This window comes from Sitophilus oryzae, unplaced genomic scaffold (assembly GCF_002938485.1).
Source record: "Sitophilus oryzae breed Bouriz unplaced genomic scaffold, Soryzae_2.0 scaffold_980_pilon_pilon, whole genome shotgun sequence".
NCBI lineage: Eukaryota > Metazoa > Arthropoda > Insecta > Coleoptera > Curculionidae > Sitophilus > Sitophilus oryzae.
Window position 1 is genome coordinate 776,022 of NW_022147617.1, and position 22,130 is coordinate 798,151.

The following is a 22,130-nucleotide window of genomic DNA, read 5'->3' on the forward strand; positions in this document are numbered from 1 at the left end:
ACTTTTTATTTTTATATTTAGAATTTTCACAAATTATACTTCCTAACACTTTTAGAATAATTATATAATGCATTTTTCGTATACTCGCTATTTAAACCTGTGTAGTTGTATATACTAATTGTTTACGATATTATTACCAATTGATTCCGATGGTGGCAGCACCGGCGGAGAATGCACCAAGCCTATATGGGCAGTTTATATCGCAATTTTATTCCAGCCAGTACGCACCAGAACTTTTTAGTTATTTATATACACACCCCCAAACTTATATGGAATCACTCTTTATTTCTGACTAAACTTTTTGCAAGGAAAAAAATTGGTATACAACTTTTTTTTGTTTTAAATAAACATGATATTAAACTTAGATTAGTCTAAGATACTAAAGAAACGATTGCTGCGATTTATTTTCTTATGAATTTTGTGTTAAAGTAAAAAAATCACGATTGTCCGATAATTTTCATTTGAGCCAAAAAAAAATGTCTTATGCTGGATTAACAGATGTACAGAGGGGAAGAGAGCGGTTCTTATAGCTCTAGGAAGACGAGCGAGACTCCAGGTTTCCAAATCTGTACCAAGATATAAAAATGGAACTGTAATGTTCTGGGGAGGTATTATGCTGGGAGCAAAAACTCCATGGTTACCACTTCAATAAACTTTAACGGGTCGGAGGTATGTTAATTTAGTGCTAGATTAAATGCTTTATGAAATAAAAACCAATCGTTAGGCTTTGGAAAGCTGCACTTGGGGATAATTTTAACTTCATGCACGATAATGCACCTCCCCATACTAGCAGAGTAGCTAGAGAATGTCTTGAAACTGAAGATGTCATAGTTTTGGACCGGCCTGCATGTTCACCAGATCTAAACCCTATCGAACCCTTGTGGGACCAGCTCAAAAGAAGGGCTAGAGCTCGTCGAAATAATCCAGGAAATCTCGCACAGTTTATTGATGCAGCATTAGTAGAATGGGAGAACATATCCCACGACAACGTTGATAATTCAATAAAAAGCATGCCAGCGCCGATAGAACCTTGCATAAGGGCTAGAGGTGGCAACACGGATTACTAAAATTATCAATTTTCTTTTTGTTTTTGCTTTTTGGCCATTAAAAATCTTATTTCGTTTCAGAAACCAAAAAATACCATACCTGTGTTTATTTTGGGAACTGATGAATTTTTTTTATTGCTATATGGATTATTTTTCATTAAGTCTTTGGTAAGGACTGAGTTTTATTCATAAACACAAAATGTTCATACGTCTCAAAAATTATGAGAAATAATAGATGGTTCCATATAAGTTTGGTTGTGTTTATTGTTTTCGGTGCTTTTGTTTGACAAAAACGATTACTAACATTAAATAATTAACCTTTGAATTTATTGAGATATATAGTTTTCCGTGCCTATGGAAAATTAAATCTGCGGATCATACAGGCAAGAAAAAATGGTTTGTAATAAATTGATAGCAAAATGCCAAGATATAGGCTTGGTGCGTTCCCCGTCGGTGCTGCCACCATCGGAGAATATCGTAAATAACTAGTATATACAAATACATGGGTTTAAATAGTACACGAAAAATTTATTATTTAATTATTCTAAAAGTATTAGAAAGTATAATTTGTAAAAATTCTAAAAACAAATATAAAAAAGTAAATAATATTTTGATATTATCAGAAGGTCTACCTTGTATTATAATTTATTATTCCAGTTAAAAAAACTTTTTAGATGAGTTCAACTAGGGTAGTGAGCATAGTTTTAATCACCGGTTTTGCTAGTGGGGCATAATTGGGGCTAGTTCGGCTATAACAACATTTTTTAAAGGTACATTAATATAATTTTAGATGTTCATAAAACATTTAATCACTAGTTGATTAAAAAAACTATACCATTAATATGGCAAATTATATTTTATCCCCTTATAGCATGTCTATTTAATTTTTTGATTATGTAATGAGCACTTTGTTTATTCACTTGTTTCGTCGAACTGCTTGAATCCATTTTTGCTTTCGATCAAATCGGTGTGATGAACTATGAAAATATAAAATATTGTTTCGTGAGAGTAGCATATCCGGGAAAGTTGAGTTATTGGATGTTATTCTATCCAACAACACCCTAATTACGCTCTCATTTACGCGTTAACATTTTGCCGGCAATTTTATTAACATTTGAAATTGTCACAAGACAACACGATGCCTTGTTCGGACTCTTTTTCACATATTTTTTACTACTCGAAACAGCGTTACATCACACAAACCTCGTACCTGAGTTTTTATAGTCTCAATAATTGCACTAGCAATAAAGTAAAATACTTAAATATTATGACAAAACCACGATTTTAATATTATTTTAATGCGATCAACATGACCGCGCGGTGACGTGAAATACATACTGATAATAATTTCTGATTTATGCCGTTGAAACGCTGCCGTCGGAATTTGTTGAAATCAACTGAAATGCACCAAGTCTATAGACTAGACTCTCGGGCAAATAAGGAAAGTGTAAAAAAGAAAACTGACTTTTTAAGGGAGTGTTAAACACAAAAAAAAAATAATGACTATGGGAAGATCGCTTAATAAATTAGTATACGAAAATTGTTGCCGCTTAAGTAGCCAACTTTTGCAAGATTTTTCTCTATTCCCTTTTTGGAGTTTCCTTTTTTCAGCTATTACTGCCACTGCTAGCAAGTTTTTTATATAATCCATCGTCTACGTCGCGGGTAAAATAAACTGGGCAAGGTGATACAGTGTGTGTAAGCTGCTTGCCCGTGGTTTCTACCCACGCGTTTTTAACTGTATAATTAAAACCGAGCAAAATAAACGAAGTGTATGGGGGCCTTAAGAAAAATGTTTCCTCGTCGTCCACAGACGATGAACTTTTTTTAATGGTCAGTCGTTTCATTTTCTGATCAGAACTACTTTTTTTGTTGGTCAAGTAAAGTTTTTTTTATTTATTAGGAAAATTTACGTTCAAGTAAAAACTCACTGAGAAATTTGATTCTGAATGCGGTCTTATAGAAAAGAGGTATTTTGATTTTTAATAATTTTGTTTTCATGACCATATTCTCATAAGATTGCGGAAATTCTATCTATGTTAGGTTTTCGTCTTTATTGGTGGTAATACAGAAAATAGTATAGAAACTTAGTTAAAATCCTCTACTAATGTACTCACATTGCGTCGCTGAACGCTTACTGGTATAGAAACTTATGGTGGCTCTTCAATAGATGTACCCTCTTACACAATGTGAGACTTCTTACGAAAATTCACATTGGGTGTTCACAGGACAAAAGAGGCAAATCCTTGAGCTGATCCAATATATGCTGGACTGTGTTCAACTTTCTTTTGGTTTGGAAAAGCATAAGAGTAGTTTTTAGAAACATAAACATCTTATAATTCTAAAGGCTGAACCCTAAAAACTATGGGACATATTTTGGCCCAAATTAGGCACTATAGTCACTCCCACGTTCCCCTGAGGGGCATACGGGTACCTCTCCCACGGAGATTCCACTGGATCTACGTTTTTATGGTTCTCCATGTGTCTCATCAGATACACCTTCCTGTGAATCTTAAAGGGACAATATGAACACTGAAACATCTTATCAGGATTCACATTGTGTGTTTTCCGGTGCTTATTAAGATGTCTCTTCGCTACTGTGGTATAGTTACAGTCAGGACAGGACAAAAGCGGGACATCGGGCGAATCTTTCAAATGGCGCAGCCTGTGTTGAACTATATTCGACTTTCTTTTAGTTTCGAAAGGGCAAAAATCGCATTTCAGCATTACCACTTCTTCTTTGCTCTTATGTACCATAAGATGGGACTTGAGTTGGGCATTGGTGAAGGTCTGGTAGTCACAAGAAGGGCACTTGAAGATTTTGGCTTTGGTGGGGTCGGCGTGACGTTTCATATGCCATGCCAGATTGCGCTTCAGCCTGGATTGGTAGGAGCAGTAAGGACAAGGAAACATGGTAACTTCGTCTGCGCTTTTGTGGTTGATGCAGTGGTTTTGGAAGTTGATCTAGGAGAAGAACAAGAACAATGTAAACTACTTTGAAGGATTCTGTATTCTAGAAGCATATAAAAATGGTATATGAAAATATTAAAATAATTTGATAAATGATTATGAAATCGTCCAAAACAAAGTTTCAAGTTCAAACAACACACTAACGATAACAGTGATAGCTAGACCAAACTATTTTAATTAAATTATTTTTTCTTGTAACATCCAGATAAAACAATAAATTTGTTGTTATATTAAACACGGTGGCCTACTACTCTGAAAAAACCTAATATCAAGTTTCTTGCATGTACACGTCATATTAAGTATTAAGTGTACATATACAGGTTCGCTTTTATGTATGGAAACGGTCGATTATTGGTAAAATACCGGGTGCGTCTCAAAAGTGGCTCACCCCCTATAACTTTTTTATATTTTCAGATAAAAGAACGAGATTTGGTATCAGTATATGACATAAATTAGGATTGATTGACGTATTCAATTGTTTTCGGTCACTTCCTGTTTCACAGAAATGACTACAACTTTTGGTTTTTAAATAGCACTCTCAGTATTTTTTTACTTTACTGAATAGAAAATAACATCCTGAATAGAATGACATATCATATGTCAACTTTTGACATTTTCACATATGGTTTATTTGACAATATAACTTGCGGTTCGTAACGAAAATTTGACTCGAAATACCAAGCGTGTGGTATCAAATTATTCGTAAAAATGCTTTTTCGAAATATGTTAATGAGCCACCCTCGTTCCATTTGAGAAAATTGAGATATGATTAAAAATACGATTTGAACATTCTCTAACTCCCCAGAACAAGACACTAAAAACATTAGAGGATCAGATCTATTTTTCCAAGGCTCCTTGATTAAGAATTAGGGCACAAACATAGTGAGGCATCTCGATGCGATGCTCGCCAAGATGCTGGCCGCGCTGCTCGCCAGGATGGTAGCCGCGATGCATCCTACGCGCACTGTTTTAAAACGGCGAATCGGTGCGCGTTGGCATACTGAAACATTTACCATCGTTGTTTTATTAAGCACCAGTTTATGTAATAGTAGTTATTAATTAGTATAGGCATTTCAGTTGATTTCAACAAATTCCTACCGCAGCGAGTCAATGGCAAAAATCAGAAATTATCCCTATCTATTTCACGTCGCCGTCATGTTGATCGCATAGAATAATATTGAAATCGTGGTTTTGTTATAATATATAAGTATTTTAGTTTTTTGCTAGTGCAGTTATTGAGACAAAAAGAGATAAAACACTCAGGTACCAGGTTTGTGTGATGTAACGCTGTTTCGGGAACAGTAAAAAATAAATGAAAAAGAATTTGAACTAGGCGTTGGCGTCGTGCTGTGTTGTGTCTATGTCAAATGTTAATAAAATTGCCGAAAAAATGTTAACGCATAAAGGAGAGCGCAATTAGGGCGTTGTTGGGTGCAATTACATTCAATAACTCAACTTTCCCGGATATTCAACTCTCCTGAAACAAAATTTTATAGCATCATAGTTTCTCACACCGATTTGATCAAAAGCAAAAATGTTTTCAAGCAGTTCGACGAAACAAGTGAGTAAACAATGGTACTCATTTTTGGTACCCCTGTATAAATTTAAGGGAGCAATACAATTTTTCAGTAAAGTTTATTTCTCTATCTTTAAACTCAGCAAAAGAATTAATTCTAAAAAGTAATGTACAGGGTGTTGATAATCTATTCCATTGTAGCATGCATATTTAAATATCTCAAAAACCAAAGCTTGTAAACATATATTAATATATAATAACCCTTATAATACATGCCTTATTTTGTGTCCAAGGATCCAAATAAGAAATAAAATATCGGGTGTTCCATAAGAAAAAATATAATTTTGGTGTAAATCTTAGTTCTGACATATCCTGTACATTACAAAATAATTTTAAATTATGCACATGGTCTTCCCACATATGCCCAAAAAATATTTTGTTTGTACATATTTCCGTTTTCGTATAATCAACCGACGCGAATGAGTTGCGCCACCCCGTATATAGGTGTTCCATTTAAAAAAATATTCGCGATCCACTCACTCTTTTTTGAGCCACCCTTTAGAAGTTCAAATATTTTCCTCAAATACGTCCTAATACCTACTTTATGTCTGGACTACAAAATTCATAAGTTTTTTATTATTAGAACTACAGATGCGCGACGCACTATTGCCGGACCCTGTAGAATCAAGGTTATTACATTGTTGGTGATAAATTAAATATTAGTATTGTGAACATTTTATTCCACCCGACTCAGTTCGACATATGCTCAAAGAATTGTGATCCTAAACCGACCAATCAAATGTAAAGTTTCAGGCATCCGCGTCCGCTTCTCGCAAAAAATAAAAATTTTGTTTTTTAGGAAGCATCGCGCTGAACATCTAGGTGCGTGGCGAGGTGCGAGGCTCCAGTATGTTTTGACGCATAAATTTGTACATGTTTGATTCAGCATCGCCGGATGGCGAGGTGAATGGCGAGCATCGCATCGAGATGAAATGCCTTCACTATGTTTGTACGATAGTCGCGATGCATCCTACGCGCACCCATTCGCCGTTTTAAAACAGTGCGCGTAGGATGCATCGCGACTACCATCTTGGCGAGCAGCGCGGCCAGCATCTTGGCGAACATCGCATCGAGATGCCTCACTATGTTTGCGCCCTTAGTGTTTTTAACATAGCCATGGCACTCTAGATTGAATTTTAAAATATGATTTTTTATAAAGCGAGAATGTCAAAAGTTGACATATGATATGTCATTCTATTCAGAATGGCATTTTCTATAAAATAAAGTAAAAAAATACCGAGGGTACCGTTTAAAAATCAAAATTTGTAGTCATTTCCGGTGAAACAGGAAGTGACCAAAAACAATTGAATACGTTAATCAATCTTAATTTATGTCATATACTAATATACCAAATCTCGTTCTTTTATCTGAAAAAATAAAAAAGTTATAGGGGGTGAGCCACTTTTGAGAAGCACCCGGTATATGTAGGAGGTATCGCAAAAAGTTAAATACAAAAGTTATAGGATTTTTAAATATCTATTAGAGAGTAATAAATTTAAGTATACAGGGTCGGTCATAAAGTCGTGGCACATCAAAGTTTCATTTTTTTTTAAATAGAACCCCCTGTATATTATTGCATATTTCAATTCTTCCTTCAATTCTGAGCAAAAATCGAAATACACACAATGTGCCTCAAACCAACCGTTTCCAAGTTATTGACTTTTGAAAATATCATTTAAACAATTTGATTTAATTAATTTTGATATGTTCAGTTTCATTTAACGATCTATTCTGCCGAAAGTGTGATACTTAATAATATTTGACATTAGTTCTTAAGCTAGCATTTACAGATGTATAAAATGAGATTATATCAAGTCAGGAAATTACACAATTTTCGTTTAACATTTCAATTCTTCAATTTATGTGCATTGTGTATTAGGATTATTACTTTAAATTGAAGGAATAATTGAAATATGCAATAATATACAGGGGGTTTCATTTAAAAAAAAAAAAATTTGATGTGCCAGAACTTTATGACCGACCCTGTATACTTAAATTTACTAGTAGCTAATAGGCATTTAAAAATTCATTACAACAGCATCACAGTTTTGGCAGAATTGCATCATTAAATGAAACTGAACATATCGAAATTAATTAAATCAAATTGTTTAAGTAATATATTGTTACGGATTCCGTGGGTCCACTATTTAAACTCACGATAAAATACTTAACGAATTTATTTTCTCACTTTATACACAATTACTAACTTATAACACACAACAAACTAACTATTTATAAGATTCCTTCACCAAATTGTCCGATTTTCAATTTCCACGCGGTATATTCAAATTTCAAAAACTTTAAACTTCCCCAACTGTCGTAAGCGCTCCTTTTATATAGCTGTGGTGAGTGTTTCGCGAACAATCTAAAATTATCGGGACGGGTCCGCCATCTACTAGTACATTCTATTGTCTGCTTCGCTTACTTGTCGACTTGATTAAGAGATGGCGCTACAACAAAATATTGTCTTCAGGTTTCTGGACACGTTGCGGTTTTAGTTGCTCGCTTCTCCGACAGATGGCGCCACATACACCTTGACATTGCCCCTTCTCAAATTTGATCGTCCCGATCAAGGTTTCCTGTCTGGTATCTCTTCAATCGATCCAGATGAACTACTTTCATCTTACTTCTAGGGCTGCGATGAATCCGGTACACAACATCATTTATCCTCTTGATGACTGTATAAGGACCTTCCCATGCTGGAGTTAACTTTGGGGACCTTCCTTTCTTGCGCTGTGGGTTATACAACCATACCCTATCGTCCTGTTGAAATCCCGTAGAATTAGCTCTGAGGTCGTAATGAGCTTTCATCCGGTCACTGGCTAGCGCAATCTTACTTCTAACGGCCTTATGAATGTCCAATAATCTTTCCTTCCTAGCGATTCTTTCGAACGACAGTCCAACGCTATCCTGTTCCATTTCTTCCCCAGATCGAGTACTTGGTCTTTGTCTAGCTGCGCAAATCTTACAACGTTGACACCATTTCTTAACATCTTCGCAATAATCCACCCAGTAAAAACGGTCTCTCAGCTTACTCAAGGTCTTGTTTACTCCAAGATGGGCTCCAGTTTTACCACCGTGAATTTCTTCCAATACCTGGGTGACTTTCTTCCTTGGTACCAGTAACTGAGTTGTTACTGTCCTGCCATCCGCACTTTCCCACGTGCGCTTTATCAATCCATTCTCAATCACCAGTGAATTCCACTGAGCCCAGAGAGCTTTGAAAACGAGCCCTCTGTCCGCAATATCCTGCCACGGTGGTCTCTCGCCGTTACCTTCCTTGAGCCGTAGTATTGCTCCGATGTCTGGATCTTCCATTTGATCTTTCCTCAACTGTATCGTCGTCCATTGTTCGTCAGTTCTCAGTTTAAAATTCCTTACTCTGATAGTGCTTTCGCGATGTTTCATTTTCTTGCCCAAAGTAGCTCGTCGTCGATCTGGCTCGTTGTCGATAATTTGTACCCGTCCTACACGGCACCAGCGGTTTCTCTAGTTTCCCGAACACAGTCTTCTTGGTATCACCAGGTATCATCACAATTTTCGATGATCTTTCTTCCATATTTCCTGGTCTCTTCTCTTTAGATACAGAAAATTCCTCATTTCCGATTTTCAGGATGTTTCTATGGTGATCGAACGAAAAACCATGTTGACTGATCACATCCATACCCATGATAAAATCATCTTCAATGTCTGCCACTAAAACGCTATGCCGAAACTTCAAATTCCCCCTAACTCCAGTTCTATGAAAGCCTCTCCCCGTACAACGGCCATTTCCCCGTAACTGTACGTAAATACACTCTTCTTCTAAGAGGCATCATCTTCAATCCTTGCACCGAGTTAGTCCGCACCAACGATACCATAGCGCCTGTGTCCACAGTCATTCGAATTCTTCTACCATTGACCTTCCTGTTGATCACCAAACTGTCAGCGGTTTTTCCTAGACTCTAACGGAAAACATCCTAGGGGCTCTGTTTTCTTCAGCCAATACTCGCTCATTAGTGTTGATTTCCTGGTGCCTATGTTCTCTCGATGGTAAACGGAATCGCATTTGGACGCGGCAATCCCGTTTGATGTGGCCATTCCTGCCACATCTATAGCAACTTATGTCCTGGGATCTTCCGATGTGCCGATGTTCTCTGGATGGTGAATGGAATCGCATTTGGATGCGACAATCTCGTTTGATGTGGCCATTCCTGCCGCATCCATAGCACCTCATATCCTGGAATCTTCTTTGGTTCTCTGTCTGGGTGTTGTTGACTCTCTTGTTCACTAGTAATTCACATAGTTTATTAAACATCTCCTCCAAACGTATGTGAGAACTCTTTGGCTGTTCCTCAACCGTTACCGAGCCTATCTTCGGTTTAGGAATGGCGCTAAATGCAGCTTCTATTTCCAGCGCCCTGACGAGTACTTCGCTGCTGGTAGAAAATTGGGATATTTGCAGCGCCCTCTGTAATTCGTTGTCCCTCAGTCCGCTGATAAAGCACTGAGCAGCGAGTTCCTCCCTAAATCCTTCCGGTGCTTCAGGATACGCCAGGTGTACCAGCCGACGTAAGTCTGCTTCGAATTCCTGCAGACTCTCTCCGGACCTCTGCAGGCGTGTCTTGATCTGGGCCTGGTAAAGTTGACGTCGATGTTGGTCGCCATATCTTCTGTCCAGTGCAGCGACCAAAGTTTGGTATTCCTGCTGTTGGGCTGCAGGAATAGTTTGCAAGCAGTTCAGAGCAGGGCCACGCAGCGCGATGACAAGTGCCGCTGCTTTCTCCTGGTCGGTCCATCCGTTGGCAGCGGCGGCTGCTTCAAACTGGCGGTGGTACATCGTCCAGGTCGTTTGTCCATCGTAGGTCGGGGCCTTAAGGTTCGCAGTTCCAGGAACGCCAGGTGTCCCTTACTTGTACCTTGGTCTTGTGTAGGTCCATCTCTAATTTTTCCATTTTCTGCTGAAGGCGTTCCTCCAGATCTTCTACGGCTTCTTGAAGGTGGATTTCTTGCCTTCTTTCTAGTTCTTCAAAGTTCTTCTTAAGACGGTTTTGATCTTCTTGTCTTTCTTTCTGGCGGTGCGTCTCTATATCTTCTAAAATTTCCCTCCATTCATTCTTCTGACGGATTTCTAAATTGCCTAAAATTTTCTCAAGCCGGTCCTGTTCTTCTTGTTTTTCTTGTTGTCGTTGTAATTTTTCCTCTTCCTTATCTTTACGTAGTCTTTCTTGTTCTTCTTGTTTTTCTTGTTGTCGTTGAATTTTCAAATCTTCAAAAATTTTGTCAAGCCGGTCCTGTTCTTGTTGACGTCGTAGTTTTTCCTCTTCCTTTTCTCTTTCTAATCGGGCTCGCTCTTCTTCTCGTTCTTTACGGAGTCTTTCTTGATCTTCTGCTTTTTCTTTTCGCAGCCTCTCTTGTTCTTCTGCCTTTTCTCTTCTCATATTCTCCATAAAATCGCCCAATAATTTGCTTACTTCCTCCATTTTCTTCGCTTGCTCCCTTGTACCAACCATAAAAACACTCTAATTCGGTCTAAAAATCTTCCAATCCACTTAATTTCTCTTAAAATCCTCTTGAATCCCACTTCTGACACCAATTGTTACGGATTCCGTGGGTCCACTATTTAAACTCACGATAAAATACTTAACGAATTTATTTTCTCACTTTATACACAATTACTAACTTATAACACACAACAAACTAACTATTTATAAGATTCCTTCACCAAATTGTCCGATTTTCAATTTCCACGCGGTATATTCAAATTTCAAAAACTTTAAACTTCCCCAACTGTCGTAAGCGCTCCTTTTATATAGCTGTGGTGAGTGTTTCGCGAACAATCTAAAATTATCGGGACGGGTCCGCCATCTACTAGTACATTCTATTGTCTGCTTCGCTTACTTGTCGACTTGATTAAGAGATGGCGCTACAACAAAATATTGTCTTCAGGTTTCTGGACACGTTGCGGTTTTAGTTGCTCGCTTCTCCGACAGATGGCGCCACATACACCTTGACATTATTCAAAAGTCAATAACTCGGAAATGGTTGGTTTGCGGTACATTGTGTGTATTTCGATTTTTGCTTAGAATTGAAGGAAGAATTGAAATATGCAATAATATACAGAGGGTTCTATTTAAAAAAATGAAACTTTGATGTGCCATGACTTTATGACCGACCCTGTATTAATGAATTTATTACTCGCTAATAGATATTTAAAAATCCTATAACTTTTGTATTTAACTTTTTGCGACTTCCTATATTTTTGCTATAAATCCAGTGGCGGCTCGTGGGTAAAAAATTAGGTGAAGAGTTTATTTGAAGAGAAATTTTTATTGGCGCATTCACCATTTTGTCAACATTTTTTTTTGTTATTATTTATACACTAATACCTATAATATTTTCGTTTTAGTTTGGGCTAAAACACATTAAGTAAAAAGAGATACAACCAGTTTTCGATAAATCCATTATTTTGCATTCCAGTGAAAATATAATTAAATTTAAATTAAATATAATAAACATTATATACAGTGTCCACCATAAAGTTGGATCCATATGGACGTTTTTTTTATATTAGAGTTTTAAAAAATCTTTTTGTGCAATCACTTCTGCTTTGAAAACAACTTAAAATGCACCAAGCCAAAGTTGACAGCTAACATCTGGGAGCTGTCAAATACAAAATATTTTGAAGAAATTTTTAAAAATTGGTTAAATTATTATTATTTAAAAAAAAGTAACAAAATTATGTTTCAACTTTGACTTGGTGCATTTTAAGTTGTTTTTAAAGCAGAATTGATAGCCACAAAAAGTTTTTTTTAAACTCTAATACCAAAAAAAAACCGTCCATATGGATCTAACTTTATGGCGAACACTGTAATTATTGAATGGCTTCCCCGAAAAACGTTGTAACCGACATTTTTTTCAAAATAGAGATTACAGTGAAATAAGGTTGTAATTTTCATAGGTATAGCGTTTTTTCCTCGGTTTTTTCACTGAAATTTCGATATTGAAAAAATTGTTGGTTACAACCATAGACTCAAAATAAAATATAGACTGAGCATCTCATTCATAAATAGCTGGAAGATGCGGTCAGACAATGTCTTGTTATTGTTTTAGGCTTTAACGAGTGCGACACGAGCGATAGATAGGTTGTCTCCGTCATAACGGTCGTTCCCTGATGACTCTGACGAGGAATGCAACACTGTCTTTCGTTCCTCAGTACACCTGAACTCTCCGTACCATAGCCGGGTAATATTTTTATTTTAATGAAGCTATAATTCAATTAAAAATATATCGTATTTAACTCTTTTATATTTTATTAAGATTTAGGAGAGGTTTTTTAAATAAAAGTTTAGAAAAAAACGTCCAAAAGCGATAAAAATAATAAAATTCATGTTATAGAAAAAAATGTAATAATCGAAATTACCTATTTAATTTTTGAAATTAATAAATTAATTATTAATTTTAGTCAAACATTTACAACCCTAATATTAATCAAAACAGGATCTATTCTATAGATATAACAGAATCGGCGACATGGAAAGAGAAAAAACTTCATGATTGTTGTTTTTTTTCTTCTGGTAAGTGATGTCTTATTATGTAAATTAGAGAAAACAGAGATCTGTTTCATTAAAGCAAGCTTTTAGAAAGTGAATAAAATGAAAACTACATTTATTTAACCCGGTACTGTCTTTATTATACCGGCTGCGTCCCAAAAGTGGCTCACCCTCATAATTTTTTTATTTTTTCTAATAAAAAACAAGATTTGGTATGTTAGTATATGACATAAATTAGGATTGATTGACGCATTCAATTGTTTTTGGTCACTTCCTGTTTCACCGGAAATTACTATAACTTCTGATTTTTAAATGGCACCTCAAAGTGTATACCTCTAGTAGAGATATACCTCTAGGTATATCTCTACTTTATTCGAGAGAAAATGACACTCTGAATAGAATGACATGTCATATGTCAACTTTTGACATTTTCGCATAAGGTTTAATTGAAATTGTAACACGCGGTTCATAACGACAATTTGACTCGAAATACCAAGTATCAATATATTCATAAAAAAATGCTTTTTCGAAATATGCTAATCAGTCACCCTTGTTCCGTTTAAAAAAATTGACATATGATTAAAAATACGATTTGTGCATCTTTTAACCGGCCTAGACAAGACACGAAAAACATTAGACGATGAAAACTATTTTTCTAATGCTCCTTGATTAAAACTTAGTGTTTTTAAAACCGCCGGCGCCGTGGCACCCTGGATTGAAATTTATAATACGACAATGTCAAAAGTTGACATATGATATGTCATTCTATTCAGAGTGTCATTTTCTATCGAATAAAGTAGCAATATACCGAGGGTGTCATTTAAAAATCAGAAGTTTTAGTCATTTCCGGTGAAACAGGAAATGACCGAAAACAATTGAATGAGTCAGTCAATCCTAATTTATGTCGTATACTAACATACAAATCTGTTTTTTTTATCTGAAAAAATAATAGAAAGTCATAGGGGTGACTTTTGAGACGCACCCGGTAGAGACCTGCACGGGCCGATTTTTTGTAGCCCGACCCGGCCCGGCTCGAGAAGAGAAGTAGGTTTTCTAAGCCCGGCCCGGTTGGTGGAAAGTTAAAACTTTAAACTAGTCCGGCCCGGCCCAGCCCGGCCCGAACCATTAAAATAAAATGATCAAAATAAAATTACAAATATACGTATGTATACGCAAAATAAAAAAAAACTAAACATAAACATAGCCTAAAAATACCTGTTATAATACAAGGTGTCTCAAGAACATGTACAGAAGCAAAGTTGTGTTTTTTAAAGTGCGGAACCGGCCCAGCCCGGGGCCCGACCCCTATTGACAGTTCGAGACCGACGCGGCCCGAGGCCCGGATTCGGGCCGGGCCGGGCTTGAGGGCCGTTCGGGCTACCCGGCCCGTGCAGATCTCTAGCACCCGGTATATTAAAAAATATTGTTTCATAATATAATATCATTTTAAAATTCTTGTATGTTATTTTAGATTCCGAAGATAGTTTTAGGATAAACTGGAATATATTTTTAATAAAAACATGATTAATTTTTTAACCGATGCCTAATATAATTTATCTTGTATAATAACAGGGTTATAATTATGATTTTGTTACAAAAACTTTTATATAAATGATTATGTAATAGAAAAAATTCAGATTTTACATTTTACTAAAATATTATCTAAATAAGCGCCTTTCTACAACAACGCCACTGACTCCGAATTGGTAAATTGAGAGTTGCCTACCGGTCGAAAGTCGTTTCGAGACTCAAATGGATCATTTAAGTCAAATTTCTTGCAAATTTGGCACTGGCGAACCATATTTTATAGTGCTTGAATACAAAAAGTAAATAAAATAAACATTTAAGGACTACAAACTAAGAAAATGCAATAATTCAGCTAGAGAGAAGTAGCGGCAACAATGCTTTACTACACACGTGCGACGCGTACTACAAGATAATAGAAGCAGTGCCTTCTATTAAAAGATCAGCCTGCGGGTGAGATTTATGACGTCACGCTAGTTAGATATAACGGATTAATAAATATGTTGTAGAATACATGGAAAACATAATTATTCCTCAGATTTTTGGTTTGTATTTTAAAAATGATATAGTTTACATGAAATATACATAATATACAGTTAATAACTACAACATATATACCTATTTATAGTAATAAATACTTTGGCAAATAAACTATGAACCATACAAATGCAGCAAATGTTTTACAATGTACAAATAATGTATAGGCAAAGAGTAGATAAGACAAGAGACGACAGTTCGCGCGGTACCTTTCATGTTTGAGTGGTGGGGAGAGTGACCTCGTCTCGCTTGTCGCTTTAAATTTTCGTAATTTTTTCGGGGGAAATTTAAAATAGACTATTATTAAAACTTGCTTGTATAGCTTATAAATAGTTACTGTGTGGGTGAAGAAATAAATAGAAACGAAAAAAAAATGAGTTTTCTAAATATCATATAAAATAAATTATAATTAGAAACATATTTGTCGGGGAATAGAGATAATAAAAGCAATATTTTGTATATCGTTGGTAAACAAGATAAAGTGACCAAGTCGATTTGTAAGAAATGTTTTATTTACGTGTATTTTTTTACATATTGACTTGAACAAGTGTAATATCACAATGTGGAGTTTATGTACAAAAAATAGAGTTAAGGTGGGTTCATACTTCGAGTATTAGCCCTAACCTTAACCTTAACATTAACCCTAAGAAATTAACCTTGAGAACTTAAGGAAAGGCCGTTCATACTTCTCCTACTTGTCTTAAGAAAATAATCAATATTCTCGTAAGCGCTTGCGCTCATATAAAACATATGTTTTGAACTAACCTAAATTTACAATTATTTTTATTATTTCTAATACTAGAGAAACGAATTTTTACATTAATACTTTCTAGACCAAAAAATATATGATTTATTAATATTTATAAACCGTCAAATTCAACATGTCAGATATTATTTCGAGAATTCTTAAAACCCCTAGCTTTGAGCACGCGCGATTCAGTTTTGAATTAGCATTAGCCCTAAGAATATAAAATATCCCAACCTGTTAAGACTAAGGCTAATGTTAGGAGCGATACAATGAGAGCATGAACGCTAGCGTTCGTTAACGTTGATTCATATTCTTGGGGTTAGGACTAATGTTAGTGTTAGGGCTAAGATCGAAAGCATGAACCCACCATTACTCAATTTTTTTTGTAAAAATATATTACAAGCTTCTAACCATGTCTTCGATCTATGGATTATATTTAGTTTAATAACATAATTATATAGTATATTTCTATAAAAATACTTTTCAGGGTCCTTTGGAAAAGAGTGAATTATGTTTGTCGAAGAACAAGACCTATTTTTGCAGTCTTTATAAGCAAACACATTGCCACCATCTTGTCTTTTCCTGCTACTCGTGTGTCCTGTTCAGTATTCATATTTAACAATAATTACAAATTAGTAGGCAACAAAAACGATACTAAAATTAAACCTTAAAAACTCTTAAAACAATAATATATCGAAAAACTCTGAAAACACACTTTAAAAAGGCAAAAATGCAAGAAAACAACTAATCAGATTTGTTTATATTTAACCTGATTAGCACAGCTGATTAGCGTCCTAAAATCATAGGTTAGAATAAATAAAATACGCCGTTGTCAGATTTTCAGATTTTATCTGTTTATCTTTGAAATCGATCAACTTAGTTATGTTGTGAACATACATTTAATATGGTTATATGTATATGTATATTCGACAAATTGTATAAAATATTATTTTTACCCTTATTCTACGGCTATGCCTAAAGAATTTAAGGTACGAAAAATACCATCAACATTATTATTCTTCTCAGAAAGATGGGTGATGCAAATAAACAGAACCATTACCTTAAGATGAAATTTGGAAGAAATAGTCATAAATAGTTGCATCATTTTAGTTTTCCTTTGTAATTCGTTTACTTTCAGACGCGATGTCTGGTTTCTATTTACTTAAGAAATGGTCATGTTTGTCCCTTTGCAAACCTACCTGAAAATATTATTAAGAAATAGTAGGTACGCCCGTGGATTTTCGGAGAGGGCATTCTCATAAAAGCACGGTCACAGAAGGGACCGGGGACATTCATAAAAATTTTTCATAGACGTAATACTGCTAAATTTATATTTTGTATTAAAAGTTTAAAAATAAAAAGTAATAACAACTTAGTAAGAATTTAATTATAAAAAAATAAAGAATAACATTCCCAACAAGTGGTGATACGAGTCAAATAGAGAACTACAACATTTGGTGGCAGCGACTACAAGATTGGTGACGACGGTGGTCCAATCCAGGATCACGACATTGGTGGCAGCGGTAAAAACTACCAAGGTTTCCTGAAGGTGCGCCAGACGCAGCAGAAAACCTACCAGTTTTTGGAAGAAGATAGAGGCAACGGGCAGTTCTTGAAGGTGCACCAAGAAGCAGCAAGAAGCCCGACACGAGACGTAGACATTGGGGACACTGAAGGAGCGCCAGACGCAGCAGCAAGTCTCCAGGGAAGCTTTTGTTTTCACCAGATGATGACGGGTATATATATTTTGTTTTAGGGTTAATTTATTTATAATAATTACCAGTATCCTAGCAGTAGTCCACTCAGAATACAATATAACCACTTATGACTTGAACCCTGGAATACACTTTGAGCACCTGGGCGAACTAAGGTTTTTTAATAACAAATGGAAACTAGTAACTTTTGTAGAATTAGAAAATATTAGTAATAAGTTATTATCATTAAAGAATTACCGTAAGTATACTACAGATTTATGCAATAATGAGAATGCTCAATATCACTATTATATTTGTCAGTTATTTTTGAAAAGTTCTAAATACACTTTCGAAAAAATTGAAAAAGAACTAGAAGTCTTACACGAATTGATCGGTCATAGTCATTTATCAGAAAGTAGACAAAAACGAGGTTGGTTCAATATTGTAGGAAAAGCAACTAAAGTTTTATTCGGCGTTTTAGATGAAGAAGATGCTAAATACTATAATGATAAAATTTCACAAATGAATAAAGACGAAACTTCAGTCCTTCAACTTTTAAAAGAACAAACAAAAATTGTTCAATCAACAATAATTAATTTCAATAATACTATTGGAACTTTAGATTTTAACGAAAATTTATTAAAAAATAATATAAAAAAGATTAGCGATGAATTAAGCAAAGTCAAAGAAAATTTTCATTTTCTATATATAAAAACCGGCATAGAAGAACACGTCACTATTTTAAATATGATGCTAAATCAATTACAATTAGAAATCATGACGATTACGAATGCTATTTTAGTAGCAAGAAAGGGAGTTTTACACCCCTCAATATTAACGCCATTAAGGTTAATTAACGAATTAAAAGATGTGTCCGAATCTCTACCTCATGGATTAGAATTTCCTGTACCATTAGATCCGCTCAATGCAAATCTCATTCTAAATGTTATCGAGTTGCAAGTTTATTTCGAAAACAAACGATTAATATATATTATAAACATCCCTTTAATTGAAACAAATTTATTCTATATTTATAAAATATCACCCTTTCCAAAATTAATGTCAAATAACCAGTTTATATTAATTCAACCCTCATCTAAATATATAGCAATTGACGAAAGCAAACAGCAGTTTATTACACTGTCGGAAATAGAATTTAATACTTGTTTAAAAATTATAGAAAATAAATTTATTTGCAAGCAACAAAAACCAGTTTCTCTTGCTCATTTGGCAGATAATTGCGAAGTTAAATTATTGCAATTCACAAATATCATACCTGATATCTGTGACAAACGTATAATTCAGTCAGATAGAGCAATTTTTATTCAACTACAAACCAGTAACACTTGGTTATTTGCAGTTCCTCATCCAGAAACTCTTACGATATCATGTAATAATAAAAAAAATCACGTAGATGTAATACTAAAAAATTGCGGTAGTGTCACTATAGGTAAACAATGTAAAGCTTATAGCGCATCATCAATGCTAATCCCTCATGGAAATACAGTCCAGTCCAATATTTCAAGTGATTTTATTCCACCATTCGACATTAGTGATAATTGTTGCGAAAGGATAAAGGAAGAAAAAATAAACATTAGTGAAATATTTCTCAACGAACATTATAGGAAATTAACAAAGCACATCCCCGAACTTAATGTAGCGAGCCATAAGCTAGAAGATATTGAAAAGTTAGGTGATGAAATTCTAAAAAGGAAACTTGTAAACAATTATACATTTCCAGCATCTGTAATTGCCTATATCTTAGCTCTTCTTGCTATTATTTTTATTATTTATAAATTGTATACAAAATGTACTAACAAGACAGCCTGTTGCGGAATTATTCCAAACTTATGCATTAGAGTTAATCAGTCTGTGGAACCATCTTCTAGAAATAGTGATAGATATGTTGCTCATTATAATCGTAATATTAGCCAAAACTCTGAAAATGTAGGTAACTATGAAAACTCCGAAGAAGAGAATGTTAATTTACAGGCGCCCTCGCGCAGACCCATTGGGTATGTACCATCAAGGCGACCATTAAAAGAAAAATAATTTCCGCATTTGATACATTTTTAAATCTGCAATAGTTATAAAAAAAAATGTTAGTTAAGTTAGAATGTAAGTTAGTTATAATTAGTAGTTAAGACTTGTATAATACTTTTATATATGTACTTTTATTCATTTCCATCTGAGTTATACTAATTAATTATATAAACATTTGTTTTGAGATTTCATATCACTTTCACCTCATGAAATCTCTCATTAAGGGGGGAGGTGTTGTGAACATACATTTAATATGGTTATATGTATATGTATATTCGACAAATTGTATAAAATATTATTTTTACCCTTATTCTACGGCTATGCCTAAAGAATTTAAGGTACGAAAAATACCATCAACATTATTATTCTTCTCAGAAAGATGGGTGATGCAAATAAACAGAACCATTACCTTAAGATGAAATTTGGAAGAAATAGTCATAAAAGTTGCATCATTTTTAGTTTTCCTTTGTAATTCGTTTACTTTCAGACGCGATGTCTGGTTTCTATTTACTTAAGAAATGGTCATGTTTGTCCCTTTGCAAACCTACCTGAAAATATTATTAAGAAATAGTAGGTACGCCCGTGGATTTTCGGAGAGGGCATTCTCATAAAAGCACGGTCACAGAAGGGACCGGGGACATTCATAAAAATTTTCATAGACGTAATACTGCTAAATTTATATTTTTGTATTAAAAGTTTAAAAATAAAAAGTAATAACAACTTAGTAAGAATTTAATTATAAAAAAATAAAGAATAACATTCCCAACAAGTGGTGATACGAGTCAAATAGAGAACTACAACATTTGGTGGCAGCGACTACAAGATTGGTGACGACGGTGGTCCAATCCAGGATCACGACAGTTAGTCATTCTGTTTCTTTGATATTATCAGTATATTGCGAAAAAAGAACCTAAACCAACCTAGACTAAAAATTTACATTTCCGTATTAACATACGTTACTTATATCCTTCTTATATTATTAATTTATTTTCAGAAAATCTTGTTTATTTTTCAAAGAAATATACTTGGCAACAGACAAAATGGGACTTGATGGGACCTTTAAATTTTAATATATCTGCGTCTCTCTCGCGAAATTCGACTTCTTTGTTCACTGTCGTCTCTTGTCTTATCTACTCTTTGGTATAGGTACATAAGATAATGGGTAAAATGTAAATATATTTTAAATTTTGGGGTTTGAAAATCGATCTAATTTAACAAAAAACATTCAATATCTACTAATAGTAATGTATTATTGCATTCACAAAATTTATATGTATATTTTGCAAGTATCAATGTTCGAAAAATTATATTTACAAATAATACAATATTATCTAAAAAAAGGCGTCAGCGATGGCTATGAAATGAAGATCTGGCATTTTATATGTAAAATTATTCTAAAATTTTTTATTTTCTTGGGATTTTTAGGTTCTGGAAATACGCTGATTTAAGTTTTCATTTGGATTTTCATTATTTTTATTTGGTTTAAAAAAACGTTTCGGCTAACTATAGCCTTCATCAGTGTTGTGTCATATGAGAAAAATAATGTCAAATATAATCCAAAAAATTACATATACAATATAATTCACACCTCATAATGTTTACTGCAATTAATAAACTAATATAAACTTATCAAAAGATGACCACATATTTTTTAAAATTATTATTCTTAACAGTAAAATTATCTACATTGACTATGGAGTACGCAGTAAACATTTTGTGTGTGGTGTGAATATTTTATATGTAATTTTTTGGATTATATTCGACACCATTTTTTTCATATGACACAACACTGATGAAGGCTAAAATGTTAGCCGAAACGTTTGTTTTAAACCAAATAAAAATAATGAAAAACCAAATGAAAACTTAATCAGCGTTTTTCCCGAACCTAAATCCCCAAGAAAATCAAAAAATTTAGAATATTTAGAAACAAGGCTCAAGAATATCAAATTTTCCAAGATTGTAAAATTCTAGTTAATTATTTTATGTGTACAGTTATTTAGGGAATGTCATCGATGTTCATTTCCAAGCCAACTAGACGCCGATTTTTTTCGATGATACGGTATAATTCTTACGTAAAATGTGAATAACATTAGACCAATTAAAACAAAGAAATATGAATTTCTTAGTATTTTTAGTAACACCTTTATTCTTAAAACTTAATTTTGTATTATGCAAATATACCAATTTTATTGTTATTTTATTCATATTGTATTCAGCCATCACTTAAATATTTGATATTAATTTGGTATTATAAATAATCAACACTATTCATTAAAAATTACTGAACAAATTAATATATGTTATGCTTGACATACATTATACATTATCAAACAAAAACACATTCTTCTTTTAAACTGTATCAGTCTTGTCTTTACAAAAATCTTTTTTAAAATTTGAACTCAAAATAATAATCTTTTTCATGATCTTTAATACACATATTCTTTATTTTTCCGTAGATCA

The 22,130-nt window shown here is 34.2% G+C and overlaps 2 protein-coding genes across 2 annotated transcripts in view; one reads left to right on the plus strand and one right to left on the minus strand.

Moving 5' to 3' along the window:
* Positions 1-3,082: 3,082 nt before the first annotated feature.
* Positions 3,083-22,130, minus strand: part of LOC115891342 (zinc finger protein 845-like) — a 33,516-nt gene continuing 14,468 nt past the window's right edge. Inside the window, exon 2 of the mRNA XM_030911790.1 lies at positions 3,083-4,010. Coding sequence (XP_030767650.1) covers positions 3,402-4,010 — 609 coding nt within the window. The 3' untranslated portion in view covers positions 3,083-3,401. The remainder of the gene's footprint in view (positions 4,011-22,130) is intronic.
* Positions 17,219-19,902, plus strand: LOC115891343. Its single transcript, XM_030911791.1, has one exon. It carries the CDS (start codon positions 18,150-18,152, stop codon positions 19,677-19,679), a length of 1,530 nt encoding a protein of 509 aa, XP_030767651.1. The 5' UTR covers positions 17,219-18,149; the 3' UTR covers positions 19,680-19,902.

Excerpts from the sequence above, each read along its gene's own strand:
- LOC115891343 (XM_030911791.1), top strand. The coding sequence starts at position 18,150 with ATGAATAAAGACGAAACTTCAGTCCTTCAACTTTTAAAAGAACAAACA.